This window comes from Coturnix japonica, chromosome 15, assembly GCF_054131305.1.
Source record: "Coturnix japonica strain WE chromosome 15, WE-NBRP24, whole genome shotgun sequence".
NCBI classification, from domain to species: domain Eukaryota; kingdom Metazoa; phylum Chordata; class Aves; order Galliformes; family Phasianidae; genus Coturnix; species Coturnix japonica.
This window is the reverse complement of record NC_140677.1, coordinates 15,498,176-15,519,895: the sequence shown is the minus strand read 5'-3', so window position 1 is coordinate 15,519,895 and position 21,720 is coordinate 15,498,176. Positions and strand designations below refer to the sequence as shown.

Here is a 21,720-nt window from a genome sequence, read left to right as displayed (position 1 = left end):
AGGCTGTAAGGGGAGGCAGGAAGGTGAGCAGGATGGAATTCCAGCCATGGGGTGGAACTGGCTCCCGTTTGTCCCGGGCTGGAGGGATTTGAGCAGGGCCGCTCTGAGCAGCCGCTGCCAGGCCTGGCCTGGCCCCAGCCCAGCAGCACGCGGCTGTTTGCCTCTTACCGGTGCCCTCTCCAGCACAGGCGTTGCACTCCCATTCGGTTCTGCTATCACTCAGGTCGGAGCAGAGGCGGTGTGTTCCTCGTGCAGCACAGGAGCTGCAGAGGAGCAGTTCCCAGGGCCTGTGGAAAGCAACGGGTTGTGGCCGTGAGGACAAAGTGCCCTGAGCCAGGGAGTGCCCGGCACAGCTCTGGTGCTCAGTCTGTGCTCCCCCAGCCCGTGGTGAGGCTGCGATGCCACGCAGAGCCCCAGAGGGCAGCTGAGGTCACTCACCCCTCTCCTGACCGTAATCTGCCTTGGAGGTAAAGGCAGTTGCTGGCATGGCACCGTCGATACCAAACTGCCAGCGCTGCATAAGCATCGTTGTCCCATACTGGCATTCTGCAAGAGAAGGGAGGGAATGTGATGAGCACTCACTGGCCCAGGACTAAAATTAACCCATGAAATCCATCCCCATCCACCTTATCCCTGCTTCCAGCTTCCCAATGACACTGAGGCCCATGTTAATGGCTGCCAAGGGCCAGGCCTTGCGGAGCAGTCCTTGGGTGGGCACAGCTCTTGTGCCCTCACACCTCAAGAGCTGGATGAAAGACACCAACCTGAATGGGATTCGGATCCCCACACTCCACATGTTTTGAAGAAATGTGTGTCTGTCTCTACATGCAGGGCACTGGAAGCAGTAAATCCCTGCACACAGGGCTGTTCTCTGCAGCAGAAACACAAGCAGTGTGGGTGTGAGCCGGGCCTGGTGCTGCTGAGCGCCTGCGGTGCCCGCGGGGCCAGGGGAGGGCTCCTACCTGAATGCAGGCCCGGTGGAACCAGGCGCGTTGGCAGGCTGGACAGGACATGGTGGTGTACGACCTGCTGTCATCCATGGGCTCCATGCAAATGATGCAGGTCTTGTCCTGCGCTGATGCTGGTTCCAATGCTTGACGCGGACGATGGACCCAGCAGTAGGACCTGGGGGAAGATGGAAGGGATGGGCGAGGTGAGAAGGGCTGCGAGGAGGGCAGAGGAACGGGAAGGAGCCCCAGGCCTTGGCTCTGGCTCTGTCAGGCTGCTGGGAGGTGTCACAGCGCGTTCCTCGCTGCTTTGGCTGGTGCTGACAGCAGGGTTGGAGGCCCACAGGACACACCTGGCAGCCCTTACCTGAACTCTCCAGTGTACTGGGTGACACACTGGCCCTCGTAGGCGCAGGGGAGATGGAAGCTCCTCTCGCATCCCGGCTCTGCGCAGGTGATGCTGGCCCCTGAACTGCCACAGACGAAGCAGAGCTGGAAAGAGCAGAGCAGCCCCATCAGCTGCAGGCTCAGGGCCTACGCAGCGGGCCCCGCACCTCTGGGCAGGGCGCAGGATGCGGGCAGGGCTGGGTGGCACTCTGCAGAGCTGCCTGGTGAACAGGGCTGGTCTGCAAGAGCAGGGATTTCTCCTGGAGCTGGGAGGAGGGGCTGGGATTGCTTTGTGGGGACCAGGCTGAGCTCTCCTGGCACCAAGCTCCCTGTTCCGGTCCAGTGCTCACCTTCTGCTCTGCCTCCCTCACTGTGCGTGTCAGGTCTTCAAAAGAAAAACGTGCCTTGTTGTTTTCTTGCTCGTTTTCACAAAGACCATTGGCAAATCTCTGTACAGGAGGAAAGAGCACGGTCTAGTTAGGGCAGAAAGGAGGGAATCACTGATTGGGGGAAGGTGGCAGGAGACACGAGGGAACTCACCGCACAATATTCATGGTAATACAATCCACAAATACTCTCTTTGCGGCCAAGGATGTCGGAGTCCTCATCCTGTAGGCCACAGAGCACACATGCTGGAGAGGAGAGAGTAACAGCAGTGAGCGCCTTGCGGGGCCAGGTGCCCCCGGGGGCTGTCCCAGGGGCTGCTCTGTGCCGGCTGTGCCAGCTGAGGGGCAGGGCCGCAGGCCGTGGATGCAGGGATACTTGGCTCTCACCTGGCTCTACCGAGCCGGCAGCCTCCTGTGTAGCCTCCTCTGTCTCCGCACGCTCAGTGTGCGTCGACCGCAACCAAGTGCAGAGTCTCTGTCCCATCACTGCTGGGCTTCGTCCTCTGCGTGCCAACCTATGGAGAAGCGGGACGAGGCTGAGCCCCTTCCTCCCTGCTCACCTCACCGGTTCGCACTGAGCTCGGCCTGAGCCCTGCAGCCTCAGGTCTACACCACAGCCCATACGTCACAATGGCCGTTCCATTCTGATGCCATTCTTGGGTGACCTCAGCCCCGTGAGGTGTGATGGCGTCACAGAGGGTGGCACGGAACGGCCATTGTGACATGTGGGCTGTGGAGCAGAGCTGAGGCTGCGGGGCTCAGGCCGAGCTCAGTGCGAACCGGTGAGGTGAGCAGGGAGGAAGGGGCTCAGCCTCATCCCACTTCTCCATAGGTTGGCACGCAGAGGACGAAGCCCAGCAGTGATGGGACAGAGACTCTGCACTTGGTGGCGATCCACACGCACGGAGCGTGCGGAGACAGAGGAGGCTGCCGGCTCGGTAGAGCCAGGTGAGAGCCAAGTATCCCTGCATCCACGGCCTGCGGCCCTGCCCCTCAGCTGGCACAGCCGGCACAGAGCAGCCCCTGGGACAGCCCCCGGGGGCACCTGGCCCCGCAAGGCACTCACTGCTGTTACTCTCTTCTCTCCAGCATGCGTGTTCTGCGGCCTACAGGATGAGGACTCCGACATCCTTGGCCGCAAAGAGAGTGTTCGTGGAGTGTATTACCATGAATATTGTGCGGTGAGTTCCCTCGTGTCTCCTGCCACCTTCCCCCAATCAGTGATTCCCTCCTTTCTGCCCTAACTAGACCGTGCTCTTTCCTCCTGTACAGAGATTTGCCAACAATATTCGTGAAAACGAGCAAGAAAACAACAAGGCAAGTTTTAATTTTGAAGACCTGACACGCACAGTGAGGGAGGCAGAGCAGAGGTTGAGCACTGGACTGGAACAGGGAGCTTGGTGCCAGGAGAGCTCAGCCTGGTCCCCACAAAGCAATCCCAGCCCCTCCTCCCAGCTCCAGGAGAAATCCCTGCTCTTGCAGACCAGCCCTGTTCACCAGGCAGCTCTGCAGAGTGCCACCCAGCCCTGCCCGCATCCTGCGCCCTGCCCAGAGGTGCGGGGCCCGCTGCGTAGGCCCTGAGCCTGCAGCTGATGGGGCTGCTCTGCTCTTTCCAGCTCTGCTTCGTCTGTGGCGGTTTGTGGGCTACCATCACCTGCGCAGAGCCGGGATGCGAGAGGAGCTTCCATCTCCCCTGCGCCTACGAGGGCCAGTGTGTCACCCAGTACACTGGAGAGTTCAGGTAAGGGCTGCCAGGTGTGTCCTGTGGGCCTCCAACCCTGCTGTCAGCACCAGCCAAAGCAGCGAGGAACGCGCTGTGACACCTCCCAGCAGCCTGACAGAGCCAGAGCCAAGGCCTGGGGCTCCTTCCCGTTCCTCTGCCCTCCTCGCAGCCCTTCTCACCTCGCCCATCCCTTCCATCTTCCCCCAGGTCCTTCTGCAGGGAGCACAGCCCACAGCAGGCAGTGCAGGCAGCACCGGAGCCGGACACGACCTGCGTCATCTGCATGGAGCCTGTAGGTGACAGCAGGTCGTACACCACCATGTCCTGTCCAGCCTGCCAACACGCCTGGTTCCACCGGGCCTGCATCCAGGTAGGAGCCCTCCCCTGGCCCCGCGGGCACCGCAGGCGCTCAGCAGCACCAGGCCCGGCTCACACCCACACTGCTTGTGTTTCTGCTGCAGAGAACGGCCCTGTGTGCAGGGGTTTACTGCTTCCATTGCCCTGCATGTAGAGACAGACACACATTTCTTCAAAACATGTGGAGTGTGGGGATCCGAATCCCATTCAGGTTGGTGTCTTTCATCCAGCTCTTGAGGTGTGAGGGCACAAGAGCTGTGCCCACCCAAGGACTGCTCCGCAAGGCCTGGCCCTTGGCAGCCATTAACATGGGCCTCAGTGTCATTGGGAAGCTGGAAGCAGGGATAAGGTGGATGGGGATGGATTTCATGGGTTAATTTTAGTCCTGGGCCAGTGGGTGCTCATCACATTCCCTCCCTTCTCTTGCAGAATGCCAGTATGGGACAACGATGCTTATGCAGCGCTGGCAGTTTGGTATCGACGGTGCCATGCCAGCAACTGCCTTTACCCCCAAGGCAGATTACGGTCAGGAGAGGGGTGAGTGACCTCAGCTGCCCTCTGGGGCTCTGCGTGGCATCGCAGCCTCACCACGGGCTGGGGGAGCACAGACTGAGCACCAGAGCTGTGCCGGGCACTCCCTGGCTCAGGGCACTTTGTCCTCATGGCCACAACCCGTTGCTTTCCACAGGCCCTGGCAGCTGCTCCTCTGCAGCTCCTGTGCTGCACGAGGAACACACCGCCGCTGCTCCGACCTGAGTGATAGCAGAACCGAATGGGAGTGCAACGCCTGTGCTGGAGAGGGCACCGGTAAGAGGCAAACAGCCGCGTGCTGCTGGGCTGAGGCCAGGCCAGGCCTGGCAGCGGCTGCTCAGAGCGGCCCTGCTCAAATCCCTCCAGCCCGGGACAAACGGGAGCCAGTTCCACCCCAAGGCTGGAATTCCATCCTGCTCACCTTCCTGCCTCCCTTTACAGCCTCCAGCACCAGCTCAGCTCTTGCTGGCGTCAGCACCACCAGCCAGCAGGGACGGCGGCCATCTCAGAGCTCCTTGACACCCGAGAGCAGCAGCTCCAGTACCACCAGTGAGCACGGACTGCAGCCATCTCAGAGCTCCTTGACACCCGAGAGCAGCAGCTCTGGTACCACCAGTGAGCACGGACTGCCGCCACCCCAAGGCTCCGCAGCACCAGAGAGCAGCAGCTCTACAATCTCCAGCCAGGAAGAATCGGAGCCAGCTCACAGTTCCCGCTTGCCTGAGAGCAGCGGCCTGTCCAGCCAGCGCAGGCCAGAATGGAGGAGGAGGCTCTGCTTGCGTTTACATCGCATTGACGACTCATGGCATGAGTCGCTAGGTTGCTGTGGGAGCACCCATAATGCTGCCCTGATAGCCAGCCAGGGGACAGCTCGGTCCTCGAGGCGCTGCCCTGCACTGCGATACAACCTCAGGTGCAGGCAGGGACAGCGGGCCCGGACAAGAAGCCGCTCTCCATTGCGGCGCCGGGCCCCAGAATCTCCGAGCCGGCCCCAGAGACACCATGCGAGCAGGCAGAGACCAAGCCCAGGTGCTCAGAGCTGCAGCTACACCACAGCGGCAGCACCGGGGTCCTCCAGGGCTTCCAGAACAGCCCACAGAAGCCCATCCAGACATCCAGCGCGGGCCCGGACAAGGAGCCGCTCGCCTCTCCATCGTCGGGCTGCGGAGACCGACAGCCGGCCCCGAAGACGCCGCACGAGCCGGTCCAGGCGGCGAGGACCAGACCAGGGCCAGAGCCTCTCCCCGGTATCACGTCGGGCCCGGCACATCACCAGCCGGCCCTGCTGATGCTGCGGGAGTATTATTTATATAGTTTATTTTATGATATAATATTAGTTATTTATATATTATTTATATATATATATTATATCCCCTAATAAATTTCCCAACCCTATTTCTGTGTCACGTTTGGCTTTGTTATAAATCAGTCGCAGTGTCAATAGTACCGTGCAGTGTAAAGGCCGGGGCTGCTCCAGGTGCTGCCGCACACCGAGTGCGATAAGCAAAACCCATGGCAAAAAGCACTCTGCGATAGACAGTTAGCAATGTTTCATCTGTTCCTGTATATCAGTTAACATCACCAGCCAGCCCTACTGATGCTGTAGGAGGGCCGGCTGGTGATGTTATCCTTCTATCCAATGTCATCTGAATCCATCCCAATAAAACTTAATTCCTTCACGCCACTGTCAGTTTTGTTCTTCTCTGCCTTTCCAGGCTTCTCTGTGTTTGTCATCCTGCACACAGATCTGGTTACTGGGGACTCTGCTTCTACGGGGTGTCTGGGACCCCCCTCTGCTGCACTCACCTTGTTGGGGTCTTCCTGCCCCTCGGTGTGCAGCAGCACCAAGGTCACTCCGGGCTGGTGTGGCTGTGGCAGGCACCATTTCTAGATACCCTTGGCCATGAGGGAATGGTGCTGCAGCTGTAGATGGAGGGGCTGCAGGGGGGGCAGCTCTTGCAGCTGCGCACAGTGAGGGGCCCGATGCCGGACACAGCCCTGCTGGAACCCGGCGTGTTGGTGCTGCCGAAGGCACTGGGCAGCACATCCACCATCCTGGCCCCACCTGAACGCTGCGGGGCCTGTGGCTCCAGCAGTTTCCCAGTCCAGTGTTTACGTGTTGCCGTGATGTTCTCCAGGCTCTGCTTGTGGGCTGTTGGCCGCTGATTACCTCTCGTTCCAATAAACGACTTGATTCACAGAACCACAGAATCTCTCTGGTTGGCGATGCACGCAGTGCTTTGTTTCCCATCCTCACATATCAAAGCTTGCCTTCTCACAGATGTGTTTTGAGTCCTGGCAAGATGCAAACCAGATGCTGTTTGTCTCATCCATCCCTGGAAGGAGAACTGCTACGCTGTGATTTCTGCAGGGAGTGGCTGATGAGAGCAATCTGAGTTGCATTACTCTGAGGTCATACAGTGAGCAGCTTCGCTTTTGTCTCAGCAGCTCTAACTTCAGCTTTTAGAAGGTGAAGTAATCCATCTCCATCTCGTAATCCCATGCTCATTGCATGTTACTCCATGCTCATGCAGGTTCCTCCTGCTCATAAGAGCATGAGGGCTGGGTTTTCACACAGCCTCAGATCACATCTCAGTGGGACAGCTCTGTTTGCCCCTCCCAGCGTCCTGAGTGCCAGACACAGCACCTTACAGACAGGCTTCCTCCCAGCACCCAGAAGCCCCTGCCTGGTGAAGCTCTGTCCCTGTGCTGCACTGCAGGAGGAAACAGAGCAGCTTTGGCCTGAGGGAGGCGTTGGATTCTTATTCCTGCACAGCTGTTTCTGGGAAAGTTCTCTTCAAAAGCAAAGGCGCTGCCAAGAGCATGTTCAGCATGCAGAGCAGGGCTCCCTGCCCAGGCACACCACGACACGGCCTTTTTGGGTTAAGACTGGAGGCTGGATGCTTCCCAGCTTTCCAAGGGCCCATCTCCCACTGCAGCACTGCTGCTCTCCATTCTGGTCCTTGGAGCCAGGTCTGTTCTGGATGCACCAATGCTGCAGGAGGCAGTGAGTGCCTGGTGCTGCACAGCCTGCGTGCTCCCCTCACACCACAAGGGCTGCACAGGGGAGGAAAGCTTTGCCTGGAAGGATCTTTTGTACAGCTCAGTCTCTGCTCCACGTCTTGTAAGATTTGGGCAGGGCCGACTTCTTGGTGCAAAAGAAATTCTGGGCCACATCCAGCCCTACCCAGAGAGCAGCCGAGGGAAAGGAAGGTGAAGGGAACTGGGACCAGTCAGAGTTCCATTGCAGTGCCTGGAGTCATGCCCTCACTCCAGCTCCCCTGGCACCACTCCTCCAGCCCCTGGCAGGGGCACTGAGTTGTATGGTGCTCTATGGCTTGCTCTGGCCTCACAGTCCTCATATGCTTCCTACACCCCAAAGAGGAAAGTATAGGAGAAGGTATAGTGCTAGTTTAGTTACACAACAGATAAAAATAGGAATTTATAGACTGCACTATTGCTTTATGAACTTAATACTAAGCTCTAATCTAAGAACGTACCTAACAGTGTTCTTTCTGCCCTGCTTGCAACCCGTCTTGCTAGGAGTCCCTTTTCCCTTGCTGAAGGCATTGATCACAATTTACCCAGCTGTAATACAAAGCCTGTTAACTGCAAAATCTAGGAACACAAAGCAGTAATTCCCTTTGCTTTTTCACTAAAAAAGTGACATACATTTCCCTTCTTGTAAGGAAGCATGTACTACATAAAAACAAAGCGACTGAAAGCTGGGATTGATGTTTTTCTGTCTACCAGCTATGTATTTAATTTCTCACTTCCCTATAAACGCTATATAAGGTCATTGTTGGTCTAAAGAAGGGCAAGTTCCTCCTTTTGAGGTGCCCCATAGCTGCACCACAAACCAATGGGCTTCTTTTCGTAGCACTTCAACACTTCTGGATTTAGGGTCTAAGGTTCAGCTGCTAATTGCAGCCCACTGTGACAGCTGGTAACACATTGAAAGGACACAGCAACAGTAACTCCTCCAATCATTTGTGCCATATCCTAGAAATCAGCTGCTCATTCAGTTCTACTGCAGCACAGACCCAGATACTACAGCTCAGAAAACAGCCATTCTGCAGAGATTTAAACCTCTTTTGCTCAGAAAGACAACGTTCCCTCCGCATACAGCACCCGGTTCTTCTCTAAGTTCCAGCAGCTTTGGGTGGAGCATCTTAGCAGAGCTGCTTTCAGCACATTCATGAAACTGAAATAAGGAGTGAGCTCAGCTGATGAGCCCAGGCCTTTTATGAACGTTTCGCTCAGTACGGAACTGCCGACAGTTAAGTTATTCCTGCCATTATTCCTTAAAAAATCACAGTAAACAATTTACTAATATCAACACAGAAGTTATGGATCTCAAGCGAGAAAGTGATACAGCTACAAAAGAAACAACAAATATTATCACAAGACTTGCATAGGAACTCAGTGACCCCAAACGTCTCAGGACGTTCAGCATCATAACTTCAGCACAAACGCAGCAGTAATCACAGTAAATGGGGAACGCACAGTAAGGTCTCCATTCCAGTCACAGCAGCTTCATGAAGGTTGATGCTCATAAACAGAACCATTCTTAAGTTCATCCTTTCAGTGGTTTTGCACAGCAAAACAGTACGTGGCAGTATCTTTTTTTTTTCCCTCACATCACTATTTCCTGGTTTTCGGCTACATTTGGATAGCACTTAGGTAGAATAACTGCAACAGAGAGTTGTGTTTTAGTTGTGCTGCATTGGAGCAACCTTTGAGTTATCATTATCACTATGGAGAACTGCTGATTTAGATCAGATCGACTCCGGCAGTGATTACAATGACTGAAGTATGGGCAGAAATCCCTGCCATGTGTTGGCTAACTGGAGTCCTGATCTTCTGCTTCTGGCTCAGGAGGATACAATTCATCCAAAATCAGCTCTGCAAAAACAAACAACAATCACATTTCAGAGAAGGTTTTTGTACTTGGTAAAATTAGTAGCTGGGATCTGATTGACTTTAAAACACGCTGCCTGCAGTACGCTACAGCAAATGCAAAAAGCAAGCAGACAGTTATATCAGACACTGCACTACACAACAGGTTGTATAGTGGGCACCAGGAGGCACCAAGGTACAGGCAGAAGAGGTAAAAGCACCAGATCAGCTCTGTAGGAAACAGACACAGGAAGTGTGCAAAGCAAAGGGAAAGCTCTGATGTTACATGAGCTAGAGGGGCCTTTGGAATAGTGGAAGACATGGATGGACAGGAGAAGGAAGATGAAGGAAGATGTTAGGGGAAAGTGTAATGTTAGTGGGAAACTTGGAATGTTACACATGGCAACATACAGCACAGACTGTTGTTCTTCAAGGAGCTGGGGCACAGGATTTAGTTTGATCAGACAGTAGGGACGTATTTCTATGGAAAGAAGAGAGAAAACTAGTGGCTCTGTGTAATGAAGTTTGAGAAACGCTATGACTGTGGAGTACCTTCTTAGGTCAAATCAACAAAACATCCACAGTTGGTACACAGTAGTTGTTAGGATTAGTTATTAGGACTATTAACTGTTAGTTATTAGGAACAGGCTGCTCAGGGACCTGAGGGAGTCACTGTCCCTGGAGTGTTCAAGAACTGTGGGGATGTGACAGAGGGACGTGAGCAGCAGTGGTGGTAGGAGGATGGTTGGACTTAAATCACCCCAGAGGTCTTTTCCAACCTTAATGACCCCACAGTTAAAAGAGAATGGGACAGAAGTGGTATTTTATTTATACGTCAGGGAGGAACAAAACCAAAACCACAACACAACACTGCAACGTGACTCGATTTACCTTCACAGGGGCTCAGTTTTTTGGTTTTCCTGAGGATGGCTCTTATGCCTGGCATAGCTTGGTCATACTGATGGAGTACTTCCAAACAGTGCTCATGAAACAGTTTGTCTTTCTGAGATAGGCTGTGTAAGAGTAAAACAGTGTCCCTTAAAAACTGAATGACTTGCTCCTTATGTGCACACAAGCTGCTCTCAGATCTTCTAATCTTCGTCCACTGTCTGTGCAACATTATTATTAGTGCCTTAACAACCTGCCAGAGGAAGAAAATAGAGACTGAGTACCCAAGCTAAAATCACAACAGCGGAAAATGCATCGCATTATGAAATGCATTAGTCACTCTTTTCAGACATCAGATGCTAGAAAGCAAAAGCAAGCCTTACAGAAGGCAGACTTTGAGGTACAGGAGCTAAAAATGGGTTAGAGGCTACTCCAGCATTAAGGGCACCTTTACACTTTCAGCAGAAGAAATTCAGTAGCTACAGTGACGTACCTCCAGATTACACTGGCAATGTGCAGCAGGGGGTAAAACTGTTGGGCTGGAGCAACGCACACACCGGGTCAGGAGCCTGACTGCCTGTTCCAAAGACATGCAGATGCATTACAATGAGTACCAGGCTTCTGCAGAACTATCAAACTATTAAGCTGCAAATAAAGGGAAGTCAAAGAAATTTCATCACTGGTTTCTAACAGTCTTGGGTCTTAACGATTGATCTTTTTTATCCCACCAAAACTAGTTAGTGTAGTTTTTGCTGTAAAACTTAACTGCCTGCCTGCACTTCACTAAATGCAGAGAATAAAAACCTTCAGCTGATATTTTTCATGTGCAGTAACTCAAAAGATACAGCTCTGTAGTAAATTACAGGATCAAAATAGTACACAGGTCTTGCTTTCCACCAGCCTAAAAGCAAAACAACATTTGCAGTCTTGAATTAATTTGCAGCCATTCTAGATGCCTCTGTGCTTTTTCAGTGACTTCACTCTGACTACTTGAAGAATAGTTACTGATTCAATTTCAAAACAGTGATTCATAGAAACCAATGTAATTCTACGCCGAAAGCTCAAACTTTCAGTTCCTGTTACAGTCGAACTTTTTTGGATGCTTCAGGCGCTGCCCTGCTCCTCCCACACCTCCAACAGGATAAATAGTGGGACCTGAGAGCGTTACCTCTTGCTCCAGCTGCAGCCAACACACCTCAGAGGCCGATTTATCCGGTCTAGATGTGATGTATGTGTACAGTGCAAGAAGAAGGCAGGTATCTGGAAGAGAGTGAACTCAGTTCTTTTCACAGCTAGTCAATTGCTGGTGATATTTTTTCAGCTTTCAACTCCCCAGATCTCCTTTTTTCCTCATCAGCTTTTAATACATCAGATATTTGTGTGGAAAGTAAAAATCATAAGCACTGAGCGTACACAGGTCACACTAGAGGAAATGCTCTGCAAACAGCAATGAAACTCAGCACAAGGACAAGCCTGTAGGCACTGCAGCAGGCTGGGCTGTGGGGGTTAAGGCTTTGGAGCAAAGCCTGCTTGTATGACTTTTAGTCGGGCTAACACTCAACTGATAACAATTCTGTGTGAAGCAATTTTGTACCTGAATGGGAACAAAGTTGAGAAACCAGCAGGTGGTGTTGAGAAAGTATGGACAGCAGCTTCACAGTCTGGAGAACAGCGGGCAGAGGGATCACCGGGCACAGGCAGCGGAGCAGCACCTGGTGGCTCAGGAGATGCTGAAAACTTCCAAAGAGAAACCCCAGTTAGAAATGAGAAGCAACTGAAAGTAATTCACTGCTTCATAACACACATCTTGTCAAGCCATTCGAAACACAAGCTCTGCTTACACACCAGAAATAAAGTACGCTGAAAAATACCCACTGTTATGTTTTGCAGGCAGCCTGCACAGTTCATACGTCGGTCCCGTGCATTAGTTGCTAGTGAGCAAAGATCACACTTTCAGGAGTGGCATTTCATACAGAAGAATAAACAAACTTTATATATCATGTACTTATAAATAGAATATGAGAATTATAAACATTATAACATACATTAGAAATAGAATAAGTAAGTAAACCAGGAAGCCTTGTGCTTTCATTCCTTATGCATCTCCCAGCAATTCAAATAAAAAAAACCAATCAACCACGTGACTGAAGAAGCTTTCTCACTTCAAAATGACAGCCAAGCAAGGAGCCAGCAGCATCTGCTTCACGTAAGTGCATGATAAGCAGATCTTACTATCGAGCTGGGGTAATTATCACATTCATTAGCAGCCCAGGCAGTGGTAAGGTCCTTCACTGCATCCCAAAGGTGAGCTGAGAAACACGACATTCTCCCATAGGTATCACACCTTCTACTGCCACCTGCACAAATTATTTTCAACAGTGAAAACTGCTACACAACTAAGAGCCTGAAGTCACTGTAAAGCTATTACTGACTTACTTTAGTAGCAAGTCCATCGTTGAGTTTTCAGCTAGCTTTACCAGAACTTTCAGGCTTTGCTGCAGGATGCTGCCCGTCTGGGAGCCCCCTGTGGCAGAGAAAGCTAAAACCTGAAGCAGCTTTTTGAACAAAGAATGTTGTGCTTGAACGTCACTAGCAGCATCTTGTGGAGCGTCAGGCAGCCCTCCTTGTGTCCTGTCATCTTCTTTATTATCACACGGTGCTTTTTTGTCCGCCTTGGAAATCTGTTCTTCTCCAACAGCAGAACTTTTTTCCACCTCGTTAGACAGCAATATGTGGACAACGTCCCAGCTATAAAATGCCAAATAATAAAGAATACCTAGTGACAGAACTGTTGTTTCTTCAAGAGACAACCTGAAGTCCTCCTTCCTCGATACATTACTTGGGCTGGTTCTGGAAGAAACAACTGAGTGGTTTCCACAAGAAGCATTTACTGACTTGTCTGCTGATTGTACTGCTTGACAGTATGCACCGATGTGGTGTTCCACCAAGGGCAAGAGATGCACAGCTCCTCGGATCTTGCAGCGTTTCAAATACAAAACCTCACTCCCACTTCCTGCTGGGCTCCCTTCATATGGCTCTTCATCCATAGCGATTAAGTTCAGACCTGTTAGTGCAAGTTTCTGAGCTTCCTGCAGGGACACGGGAGGAGCAACTTCTTCCTGGGCTGTCCTGGTGCCAGGCATCTGCATGGACTGCCTACCCAAAGAAAAGGAGGAAAATACCTCAGTGAAAGAAAAGGTAGAGAATATAGTTGAAAGTGTAGTTAACCTTTATTAGAAGTTCCCCTAAGCCAACAGGTGCAGGAAAATAGTTCTAAGTTACCCTGGTGTTCACCCTCACTTAAAATACAGTGTATAACCTGGGTTCCATGAGCAACTAATTTCTCTCTAAACTATCCTACTGAATTCAGCAACTGTTAGTCAGCCTACAAGCCTAAGGAAATGTTAAATACAGAGTAGAGGACTCTCTACAAAGCAGACATCAAACAAATAACAACAAGGATCTGATGAACATACGTGATCTTTGAGGCCACATTCAAACAGTTAATTTTATATCTGATTTCATATTTAAGGACAGCACTCATTTAGAATTTAGGTTATATATATATATATATATTTACACAAATATATCCTTAAAAAAGGCAGCAGTTGTTCGTAGTCACTTCCAAGTTTTCCTAATTTCCGTGCCTTCCCCTAATACGTAATTAACCTGCTTTCCATTTTAGTGTTTCTCCTGTGTTCAGTACCTACAATAACCAAAGATGGATGACCAAAATGCAGAAGGATGTTCCGAGTTTTGCCTCAAATGGCCTCAGCCAAAAGGCACTGAACACACGCAGTGAGGTGTCCCGCACAGAACGCCTTTCTCACAGAGTATGCCACTATACTGGGAACACATCAGTTGCATTTCAACACAGTCCTTACGTCTCCACAAGGTCGGGCTGCAGCACAGCTCCTGGCAGAGCCTCAGCGTTGCTGCTGAGAAGATGGCAAAGTCCCAGCAGGGACCCAGAGACAAGGGGCTGCTTCAGCAGGGCGCTCAGTAAGGCAGAACCTGGAGAGATTGTCTTTGAAGTGGCTTTTCCATCCCCTGCAACAACAGCAAAGTATTTCAATAGATTTATCTCACCAATAGTGATCTCAACCTCAAAAATCATTTTTTCCCCATCATCAATTTTCCTTTCTCTTACGAGACAGAATACAGGAAGAAAATAATATCTGAAATGCATCGCTTCGTAAAACCTCACAGAACACAATTTAAATGTGAATCAAGGTATATTTAGAGAGATCTCAACTACAGTCCCTTTATAAGCAAGCCATCTCAATCCAAGTGATTATTAAAACACAGTCATCCTGGTGCCTTGACATCCATGTTCCAGTCTGGACATTAAAATCATGTGATACAATTCTGAACTGGAAATAACGTGTTGAACACTAAGTGCTGATGTGCTCTTTTCACTTTTAGAAACAATAAATAGACATTTTCCCTGCTCTCCTCACAACAGACAGCACAGTATCTTAATACAGCCAAGCCTGGTAGAAAGATGCCTCTCGATCTACATCTTGATCCATTTCTGTATTACCAGAAATACATTACCTTGAATGTTTTGTTGGCGTACAGAATTGCAGGAACCATTTTTTCCCATTGCTTCTTGCTTCATGGCTAAGAACTCAGGATGGGGCATCTTACTGTCTAAAACAAAGAGAGAATATGTTTCAAATACGAGAAATAATTGCTTATACATCTGCACCTGTCATCTACACACCTTCAATTAGCCATAGCTGTTGTGAGGTACAAACACAGACGCAGTGTCAAACACTATTGAGTTGAAAAAGTAACTACAGGAACTCTTCTAAGGCTGCTGTTACACGTGGCCCAGACAGTTTCTGATAGAATACTGCAGCCGACAGAAACACCTCAGATGTTCCATTGGTTTGGGTTGGAAGACCTTTAAGATCATCTAGTTCCAACCCTCTGCTATAGGCAGGGACACCTCCTCCCAATTTCTCCCATTCTTTCCTACTGGCAATGTACTGTCTCAACACAGTAATTGGCTGCTATAAAAAGCAGTTTTTATTTCGTATTACAGTAAATGCATACATATGTTTCCCAGGCTTTACTCAATGAATTTGAAGTTACAGTTGTATGAGATTTACCGTTCAACACAGAAAGGAGGAAACGAGTGAAGCCCTGCAGCTGCTCGTTTAACATGGCTGAACATGCACCATTTAAAATGAAATACCAAAAACAGAGAACGGTTATCAAAACCCAAACCTCAGGAGTATAAAAAACGCATTAGCTGACTGGTAGACCTATTCAAGAAATAAGCAAATTATTTCCTGTTCCTTCTTGAGTGAGAAACACAGAGAACAGTTCGGATCCTGCAGCTCATATAAATGAAAGTTTCTCACCAAAGCCAGCAGACACCTCCACCCTGCTCCCCTGGCATTCAGCTCACTGCAAAGCCATCCTCCTGCAAACCTGAGGTGGAGCTGTATGGAATGTAAGCAATGTCATACCGAAAGAACCACCCTTGTTCCTGCCCTGACCTTACTGGAACTGCTGGGTCACACAGGGCCAAAACCTGAATCTAAGGCAGAATGTTCACAAGCAGCTAAAAATACTGCAAGTTGAGTTCATGTTTACCTTCCTTGCTGGAAACTGTCTGTGCAAACCAGTTTCCTGAAGAAGAAGATGAGGGTCTGGCAGCAGTTTCAGCATTGAAAGACTCTTTTGTAGGAAAAGACCTTTTTCCAGGCTGCGGAGGACACCCTTCTGATTTCATCTGGATTGCAACATTCTTTTTAGGGCTACAAAAAATAAACGAAAACAAAAAGATACCAACAAATTCCCATCCAGGTCCAATGAACCAATGTCTGTTTTGGGAGCATTTTATTAAAGATCTATTTCTATTTTATTACAGATCTATTTAATAGCTTTCTTGGTACTGATGTTTAAGAGGTCCTTCACTCTACATCCCCTGCATTTCTGTCCCAGCATCTGTTTAGGTCAACAGAATGGTTTTGGTTGTATTTTCTCAAGGAAACGGACCTAAGAGTCACACAGAGAAATGAAACATCTGTCCTAATTCAAGTGTGAACAAAAAGAAACACAGGTTATTTCCCCAAACCCCCATACAAACCTTTGTGGCACAATCGTCTGAGTGACGTGCTTATTTCTTTCACAGTTCTGAAGTCGCGTTCTTAATTCATTCATTTCTGCATCTTTGAACTGCAACTCCGACTGCAGCGACAGTAACTGGAAGAATTAAAGAGATGGTTTTAATGTTACAGAATTGGTGAGTGTTGCTCCAACTGCAAAGCAAATGTCTGTAAGATCTCAAGGTTGCAGGCTTCTTTTTTGCGTGTCGTGTTGAGGTGACTGACTGAGCTACAAACCTTTTTGGAGAACTCTCTTTCTTTTTCACCAAGGGCCTGAGATTGCTGCTGTTCCAACAGCACGTACGACCTCTTCTGCTCCTCCATCTCACGCTCCATCTGCTGCATCCAGTCACGCAGAACTTTGATTTCTCCATTTTTAATAAGGATTTCATCCTGCATTTCTTTCAGCTGCAAAGAGATGAATTCCATTAAACAGCGCATTCAGCCTAAAGTATCTGTATCACTTTCTACATGGTCAAAGATGGAGTGTGTTGCTACAGCTCAGTTTAGAAATCCCACAGTCTGGCTTCTATTTCTTATCCTTATTAAATTAGGCTCTGTGACATTCCCTAATAGAATTACAGTGTTTTGGTGTCTGACAGTGGGATTTTTTGCACTGCTTCCATCCCTTTTTTGAGGGAGATGGTTTCCAGCTACAGGAGGGGAGATTTAGAATGGACATAAAGTTATTGCAGTGATGGTGGTGAGGCACTGGCACAGGTTGCCCAGAGAGGTGGTGGTGCCTCATCCCTGCAGACACCCAGCGGGCTGTGAGCACCGATAGAGCTGTGATGTCCCTGCACACTGCAGAAGGTTGGAGGGCCTTAAAGTAAAGGCCTTAAAGGGCCTTTAAGGTGATGATGGTGTGGTCTAAGCGGTGCCTTTCCACAAGGCTCAGTGACCCCATCCCCTTAAATGCTCTTCTTTCAAACCATGAAGGACACAGCGCTGCTCCGGGTTTGACAGCAGATGAAAGCCGACAGATGAGCACCTGCTGCTGGGCAATGGTGGCACCACACACCGCAAACTCATTGTACCGTTCCCACTCAGAGCCTTTCCCGGCGCGGACCCCGACCCTCCCGGCCCAGCACCGCGGCCGATCCCCCCTTATATTCCCATGGTCGCTGACCTTCCTCCGTGTATCGTCGTGCTGTGCCCGCAGCACCTGCAGCTGGAAGGGCGCTGTGAGCTGAGCGCTGTGCGGGGCCGGGCCCGGCGCGGTGACACCCGGACACAGCGGCTCACACAGCGCCTGGGAAGCGATGGTGTCGATCTCCTCCAGATCGTCCGCCGTGAAGTCGTCGTTGTCCCCGAAAGGATCTTCCTCCGCCCCGATCCCCGGCGGCCCCTTGTGCCGTTTGCTGGGCGGGATCCCGTTCCGCAGCGCACTGTCCGCAGCGGGTCCCGCCGCCCGGCCCGGCCCGCACATGTCGGTACCGCTGCGCTTCCGCGGAACGAACGGCGGCTGCAACGACATGGCGGCAGCACCGCTACGCCGCGCGACGGACGGGAACCCGCGCGACGAACCGTGGCCAATCAGCGGCGAGCGTTCCTCCTGCCCGGCCAATGGGAGACCGCACCTAAGGCGGCCCCCGAGGGTCAAGCGCCGCCGCCATTGGTCGCCGCGTGACGCGCTGTGAGCAGCTCGCTGATTGGATGGGCAGGGCGGTGGGATGAGTGACGTCACACCGACGTAGTGACGCCACGCTGACGTAGTGACGTCACACCGCGCCATGCCGTGCGGCAATACTCGATATACGGAAATACTACGTCACTTGTTGCCGCTGCTCCGTGACGTTCCCCAGCTGTGAGCTCCCGTAACGCCGCACTAACATGGACGCACAGCCCTGACGGGCTGAGCTCGGAGCCTGGATAGTGCTGGTGTGATTCCGGTTCCCAATAGCAGCAGCAGTCGGGCGGCCGCTCAAGGCCCCAAGCTGTCACCATGGTTACACGCCCCGTCCCGTTACTCCGTGTCACCGCGCCGCTCAGCAGCAAAACAAACACGGCCCGTCTCCTGCGCCGCCCAATGGCCGCTCGCGGTGTCCCGTAAGCCCCGCCCCTCGCCCATCGCAGCCAATGGGGTTTCGTTTCTGCCGTCGCAGGGGGGCGCGGGGCGGGACGCGTCATTGTGACGTGTCGCTGCGCGACGCCGCCATTGGCCGGAGCGTTGTCCCGGGCGGAGCGGTGCGGTGCGGTAGCGGCGGGCCGGGCCGGAACGGCGACGAGCGGCAGCCGAGCGGCCATGAGAACCGAGATCTCGACGGCCGCGGCGTTCGTCACCCGGCTCCTGCGGGCCGCCGGCGGGATCGGTGACGAGCAGCTGCGGTGCTTCAGGGAGCGCCTGCAGGAGGCGCTGCGCGGTGAGCGGGGGGACACGGCCCGGCCCGAGCCCGCGGCGCACGGACGGGCTGTAACGCTGACACTAACGCCGCTCTTTGTTCCCTCCCGTAGAACACTACAGGCACCACTGGTTCCCCACGGCGCCCACCAAAGGCTCCGGGTATCGGTGCATTAGGATCAACCACCAGATGGACCCGCTGATCGGCAAAGCGGCGGCGACCATCGGACTGAGCCACGAGAGACTGTTCCAGCTCTTGCCCAACGAATTGACTCTTTGGGTCGACCCTTTCGAGGTGTCGTATCGGATAGGAGAGGACGGCTCCATCTGCGTCCTCTATGAGAATCCACAGCCCGGGGCCAAAGCGAGTAAACCCCTGGAGAGCAGGAACAGCTGTAAGAAGTGGAGAACTGGCCGGTCCAGCCCGTCCGAGAGTTACAACATGATGACTGTTTCTAGTTAGAAGCTGCTGTTTCTTGTACAGCTATTGTACGTATCCCAGTTGTGTGATAAACTCCATTGTAACCGAGGTCTCTCGATTGGTGTTTTTTTTAACGAGTAGTTAAAGGTAGTTTCACCCTGTGGCATTCGGGTTGTATCGTACTGCCAATGCTGTGTGGCCAAGGGCTAAAGCGGGTCTTGGATCCGCATGTTCCTCTGGACCATGTACTGTAAATGCACTGTACAGACGGCTGATTGTTTTACACATTTCTATTTTCGAGGCGATTCTGGTATTTGTAATAAAAAGCCACGTTGTAGCGACTCATGGTGGATTTGTAGTCCAGATTAACACTTTGTTTTTGAAATAAAACAACAAAACCAAACTCCATTTGCAAGCAATAACACAAAGGGGATTAACACGGAAGCCAGGAGCTGCACATCGATCTCCACTGACTTGTCTGCACAGACTTTTCTCAGGGTCATTCCAGTTTGGCTGCAGGGCACAAATCACTCGAGTATTTTTTACCTTTTTCAAGGCACGTGTTCATTTGGAGCCGCGTTTCATCACGCCCCAATGTTCTGACAGGGGTTGGGGGATTTGTCTATCTTCTTTCTAGTTGGCCGAGTAGAATAATAAAGACTTGCTCAAAGTGCTTTGGACTTTTGGTTTTCATTGTTGTCCGGTCTCTGTTTTGTGATTTTTCTCCTTTTCCTTTTGAGACATTGCTCTCAAAGCTTCCCATGGCTCTCACTAGTCCTTACCGCACCTTTAGGAGGGTGAAGCTCTGCATATTCACCTTTATTTCAGCTCACTTAGTACCGGTAAATCTTGCTTAGCCCTGCACCTCAGCAAGGCTGTGTTGTTTGCTGTGTGTGCTGGGCGAAGCTGAATGGAAGCCGTAGTATTCTTTCAACACTCAATCTGCTTCAGAAGGATGTTTTAATTCCCTGACTTTGTGTTTAAAACTGTGGCTTAGACCCATGTAGGGAGTTGGAGTGAAAGGCTGCGTCATTTACCTGCCCCTGGTTTATGGGAGGTAAAGAACTGCCATTCCTGGTGGCAGCACTTATAACAACAAAAGTGTGTTTCTGGTTTATGTGATGACTTGATAGTCCGGTGCAGGATCCCATTCTACAGCTGTGCTGTGCTTTGTAAGGTAGCAGTGGCAGACTGCACTTCTGGTAGCTTGCTGGCTGAGCAGAGCTGGGTACTTGATGAAAGGGAGCTTTGTCTCATGTTCATCCGTCAGCAAAAAACATCTTGTGCTATGTCAATAACGTGGTAAAGCATACAGTGAGGGGGCAAGTCTGGGCAGACTGGGAAGGGTAGAATGCCAGCTTGCATAAAGAGGTTTTCTCTTTGCATTAGTGAAAGCTGTGGCTTATTGGCTGCTGTTTGCCTCGACTGCTGCTTGATATGTTGCTTTGGAGGCAGGCTTGGCTCGTAGGCTCCGTTTAATCGGTACAAAATGCACAGCACCATGTTCTTAGTAAGTAAAACTTCATGAAAATCAATTTTGTTCCTAGCCTGTCACTCCAAGAAATGAGTTTCTGGGTTATTTTAACTAAGAAATGAATGTTTAAGGTCTTGCAGCAAACTGCCTTAAGTAATACGATATTGAAAAATCATTTCTTATAACATTGCTTGATTTTCTTACTAACCTTCACCTTTGTCTCTGATAAATTTACCTGCCCTGAATATTTATTTCCTCAGGACCTCTAGGGGTCAAATTTGATGCATTTGTTGCTAATTGAGCAGAGGAACTTTAAATCTAGCATGGAGAGCTGCCCCTTGTGGGTGTCATTTAATGGAGGACGATGCTCTGTGCTGCCCACTCAGTTAACAGTGGCTGTTACATAGCAGGAAGTGTTTAAGGTAGTTGTCAGAGGTGAAGTGGGAGCTGGGTATGGTTTCCATGTACTAGATGTGGTTGGGTAGCCTCAAAGTAGGATACAGTTGCTTTTTTGGATGTTCTTTCCAGCTGTGTAAGACTAATCCAGCCATGTGCATTCTGTTGCTTTGCATTTGTTAATCCTGCTATGTTCAGGGGGATATTTCACACATCCTGAGTATATCTTGTCTCTGGTGTCCCTGCGCTTGAACCTGCTCTGCAGGTTTGGTGCTAATCTAAAAAGGACATTTTTTGTCAACGTAATTCAAGTTCAGTTGCATAAACTTCATCTGCTCTGTAGTCCATTGGGTGGAGGGGACTGGGAGCAAACACACCAAAGCAAGAGCTGCAAGTAAATACATTGTAAAGAGCTTGTGACATCTAGAACTGCATTCCACTGCTTTAAAATCACGTCAGAGAGCTCCCAACAGTACAAACAAAGGCTTTCCTGGTGGAAAGGAGCTCTTGGCAGAAAGCCGAGGGGGCTGTTTGGATGAAGAGAGTAACCTCAAACTGTGCAGCTTCCTTAGAAAGTGAGAGGTTTGGCTTGTTGCAAGAGCACAATAAATATACTTAAAATGGTAACAGTTCTTGCACAAGACTGACCACATCTGCTCAGATGTGGTTTAGAATAGAAAGTTTGGGGCTGTGTAGGGAGAATTAATGTATGCCAGCCTTCTTGGAGCAGTAGATGTGCATGGGGAATCATATCTGTTGTCAAGCTTGCTTGTAGGAGATGAGTTACCTGTCGGGTAAGTAAAGCTTAAGGAAGGAACATTTACACGTGACCAAGTAAGCATTTGCCT

The 21,720-nt window shown here is 50.7% G+C and overlaps 4 protein-coding genes across 6 annotated transcripts; 2 read left to right on the top strand and 2 right to left on the bottom strand.

Moving 5' to 3' along the window:
- Positions 1-723: 723 nt before the first annotated feature.
- Positions 724-6,732, bottom strand: LOC146758381 (uncharacterized). The gene is made up of 3 exons (XM_085517056.1): positions 6,138-6,732; positions 963-1,125; positions 724-871 (listed from the first exon to the last, which is right to left on the bottom strand). The coding sequence occupies exons 1-3, from the start codon at positions 6,580-6,582 to the stop codon at positions 739-741; spliced, it is 741 nt and encodes a 246-aa protein (XP_085373182.1). The 5' UTR covers positions 6,583-6,732; the 3' UTR covers positions 724-738.
- On the top strand, positions 3,927-5,747 carry LOC146758382 (uncharacterized). Its single transcript, XM_085517053.1, has 4 exons — positions 3,927-4,011; positions 4,230-4,337; positions 4,489-4,607; positions 4,773-5,747. The coding sequence occupies exons 1-4, from the start codon at positions 3,980-3,982 to the stop codon at positions 5,618-5,620; spliced, it is 1,107 nt and encodes a 368-aa protein (XP_085373179.1). The 5' UTR covers positions 3,927-3,979; the 3' UTR covers positions 5,621-5,747.
- A 1,924-nt stretch (positions 6,733-8,656) lies between the features above and the next one.
- ATRIP (ATR interacting protein) lies at positions 8,657-17,744 on the bottom strand. Of its 3 annotated transcripts, XR_014934856.1 has the most exons (13): positions 17,370-17,744; positions 16,478-16,648; positions 16,222-16,337; positions 15,726-15,889; positions 14,676-14,771; positions 14,003-14,168; positions 12,555-13,274; positions 11,994-12,049; positions 11,713-11,855; positions 11,287-11,378; positions 10,612-10,695; positions 10,122-10,371; positions 8,657-9,236 (listed from the first exon to the last, which is right to left on the bottom strand). XR_014934856.1 is itself a non-coding variant. In XM_015874668.3 (12 exons), the coding sequence occupies exons 1-12, from the start codon at positions 17,715-17,717 to the stop codon at positions 9,175-9,177; spliced, it is 2,412 nt and encodes an 803-aa protein (XP_015730154.2). In that variant the 5' UTR covers positions 17,718-17,744; the 3' UTR covers positions 8,657-9,174. The 3 variants fall into 3 exon arrangements, 2 of the variants coding, with proteins under 2 accessions (XP_015730154.2, XP_085373162.1); XM_015874668.3 differs by lacking the exon at positions 11,994-12,049; XM_085517036.1 differs by lacking the exons at positions 8,657-9,236; positions 10,122-10,371; positions 10,612-10,695; ... (1 more) ...; positions 11,713-11,855; positions 11,994-12,049 and adding an exon at positions 12,351-12,475.
- A 680-nt stretch (positions 17,745-18,424) lies between these two features.
- On the top strand, positions 18,425-19,676 carry LOC107319665 (protein BTG1-like). Its single transcript, XM_015874678.3, has 2 exons — positions 18,425-18,603; positions 18,695-19,676. The coding sequence occupies exons 1-2, from the start codon at positions 18,486-18,488 to the stop codon at positions 19,042-19,044; spliced, it is 468 nt and encodes a 155-aa protein (XP_015730164.1). The 5' UTR covers positions 18,425-18,485; the 3' UTR covers positions 19,045-19,676.
- Positions 19,677-21,720: the final 2,044 nt, after the last annotated feature.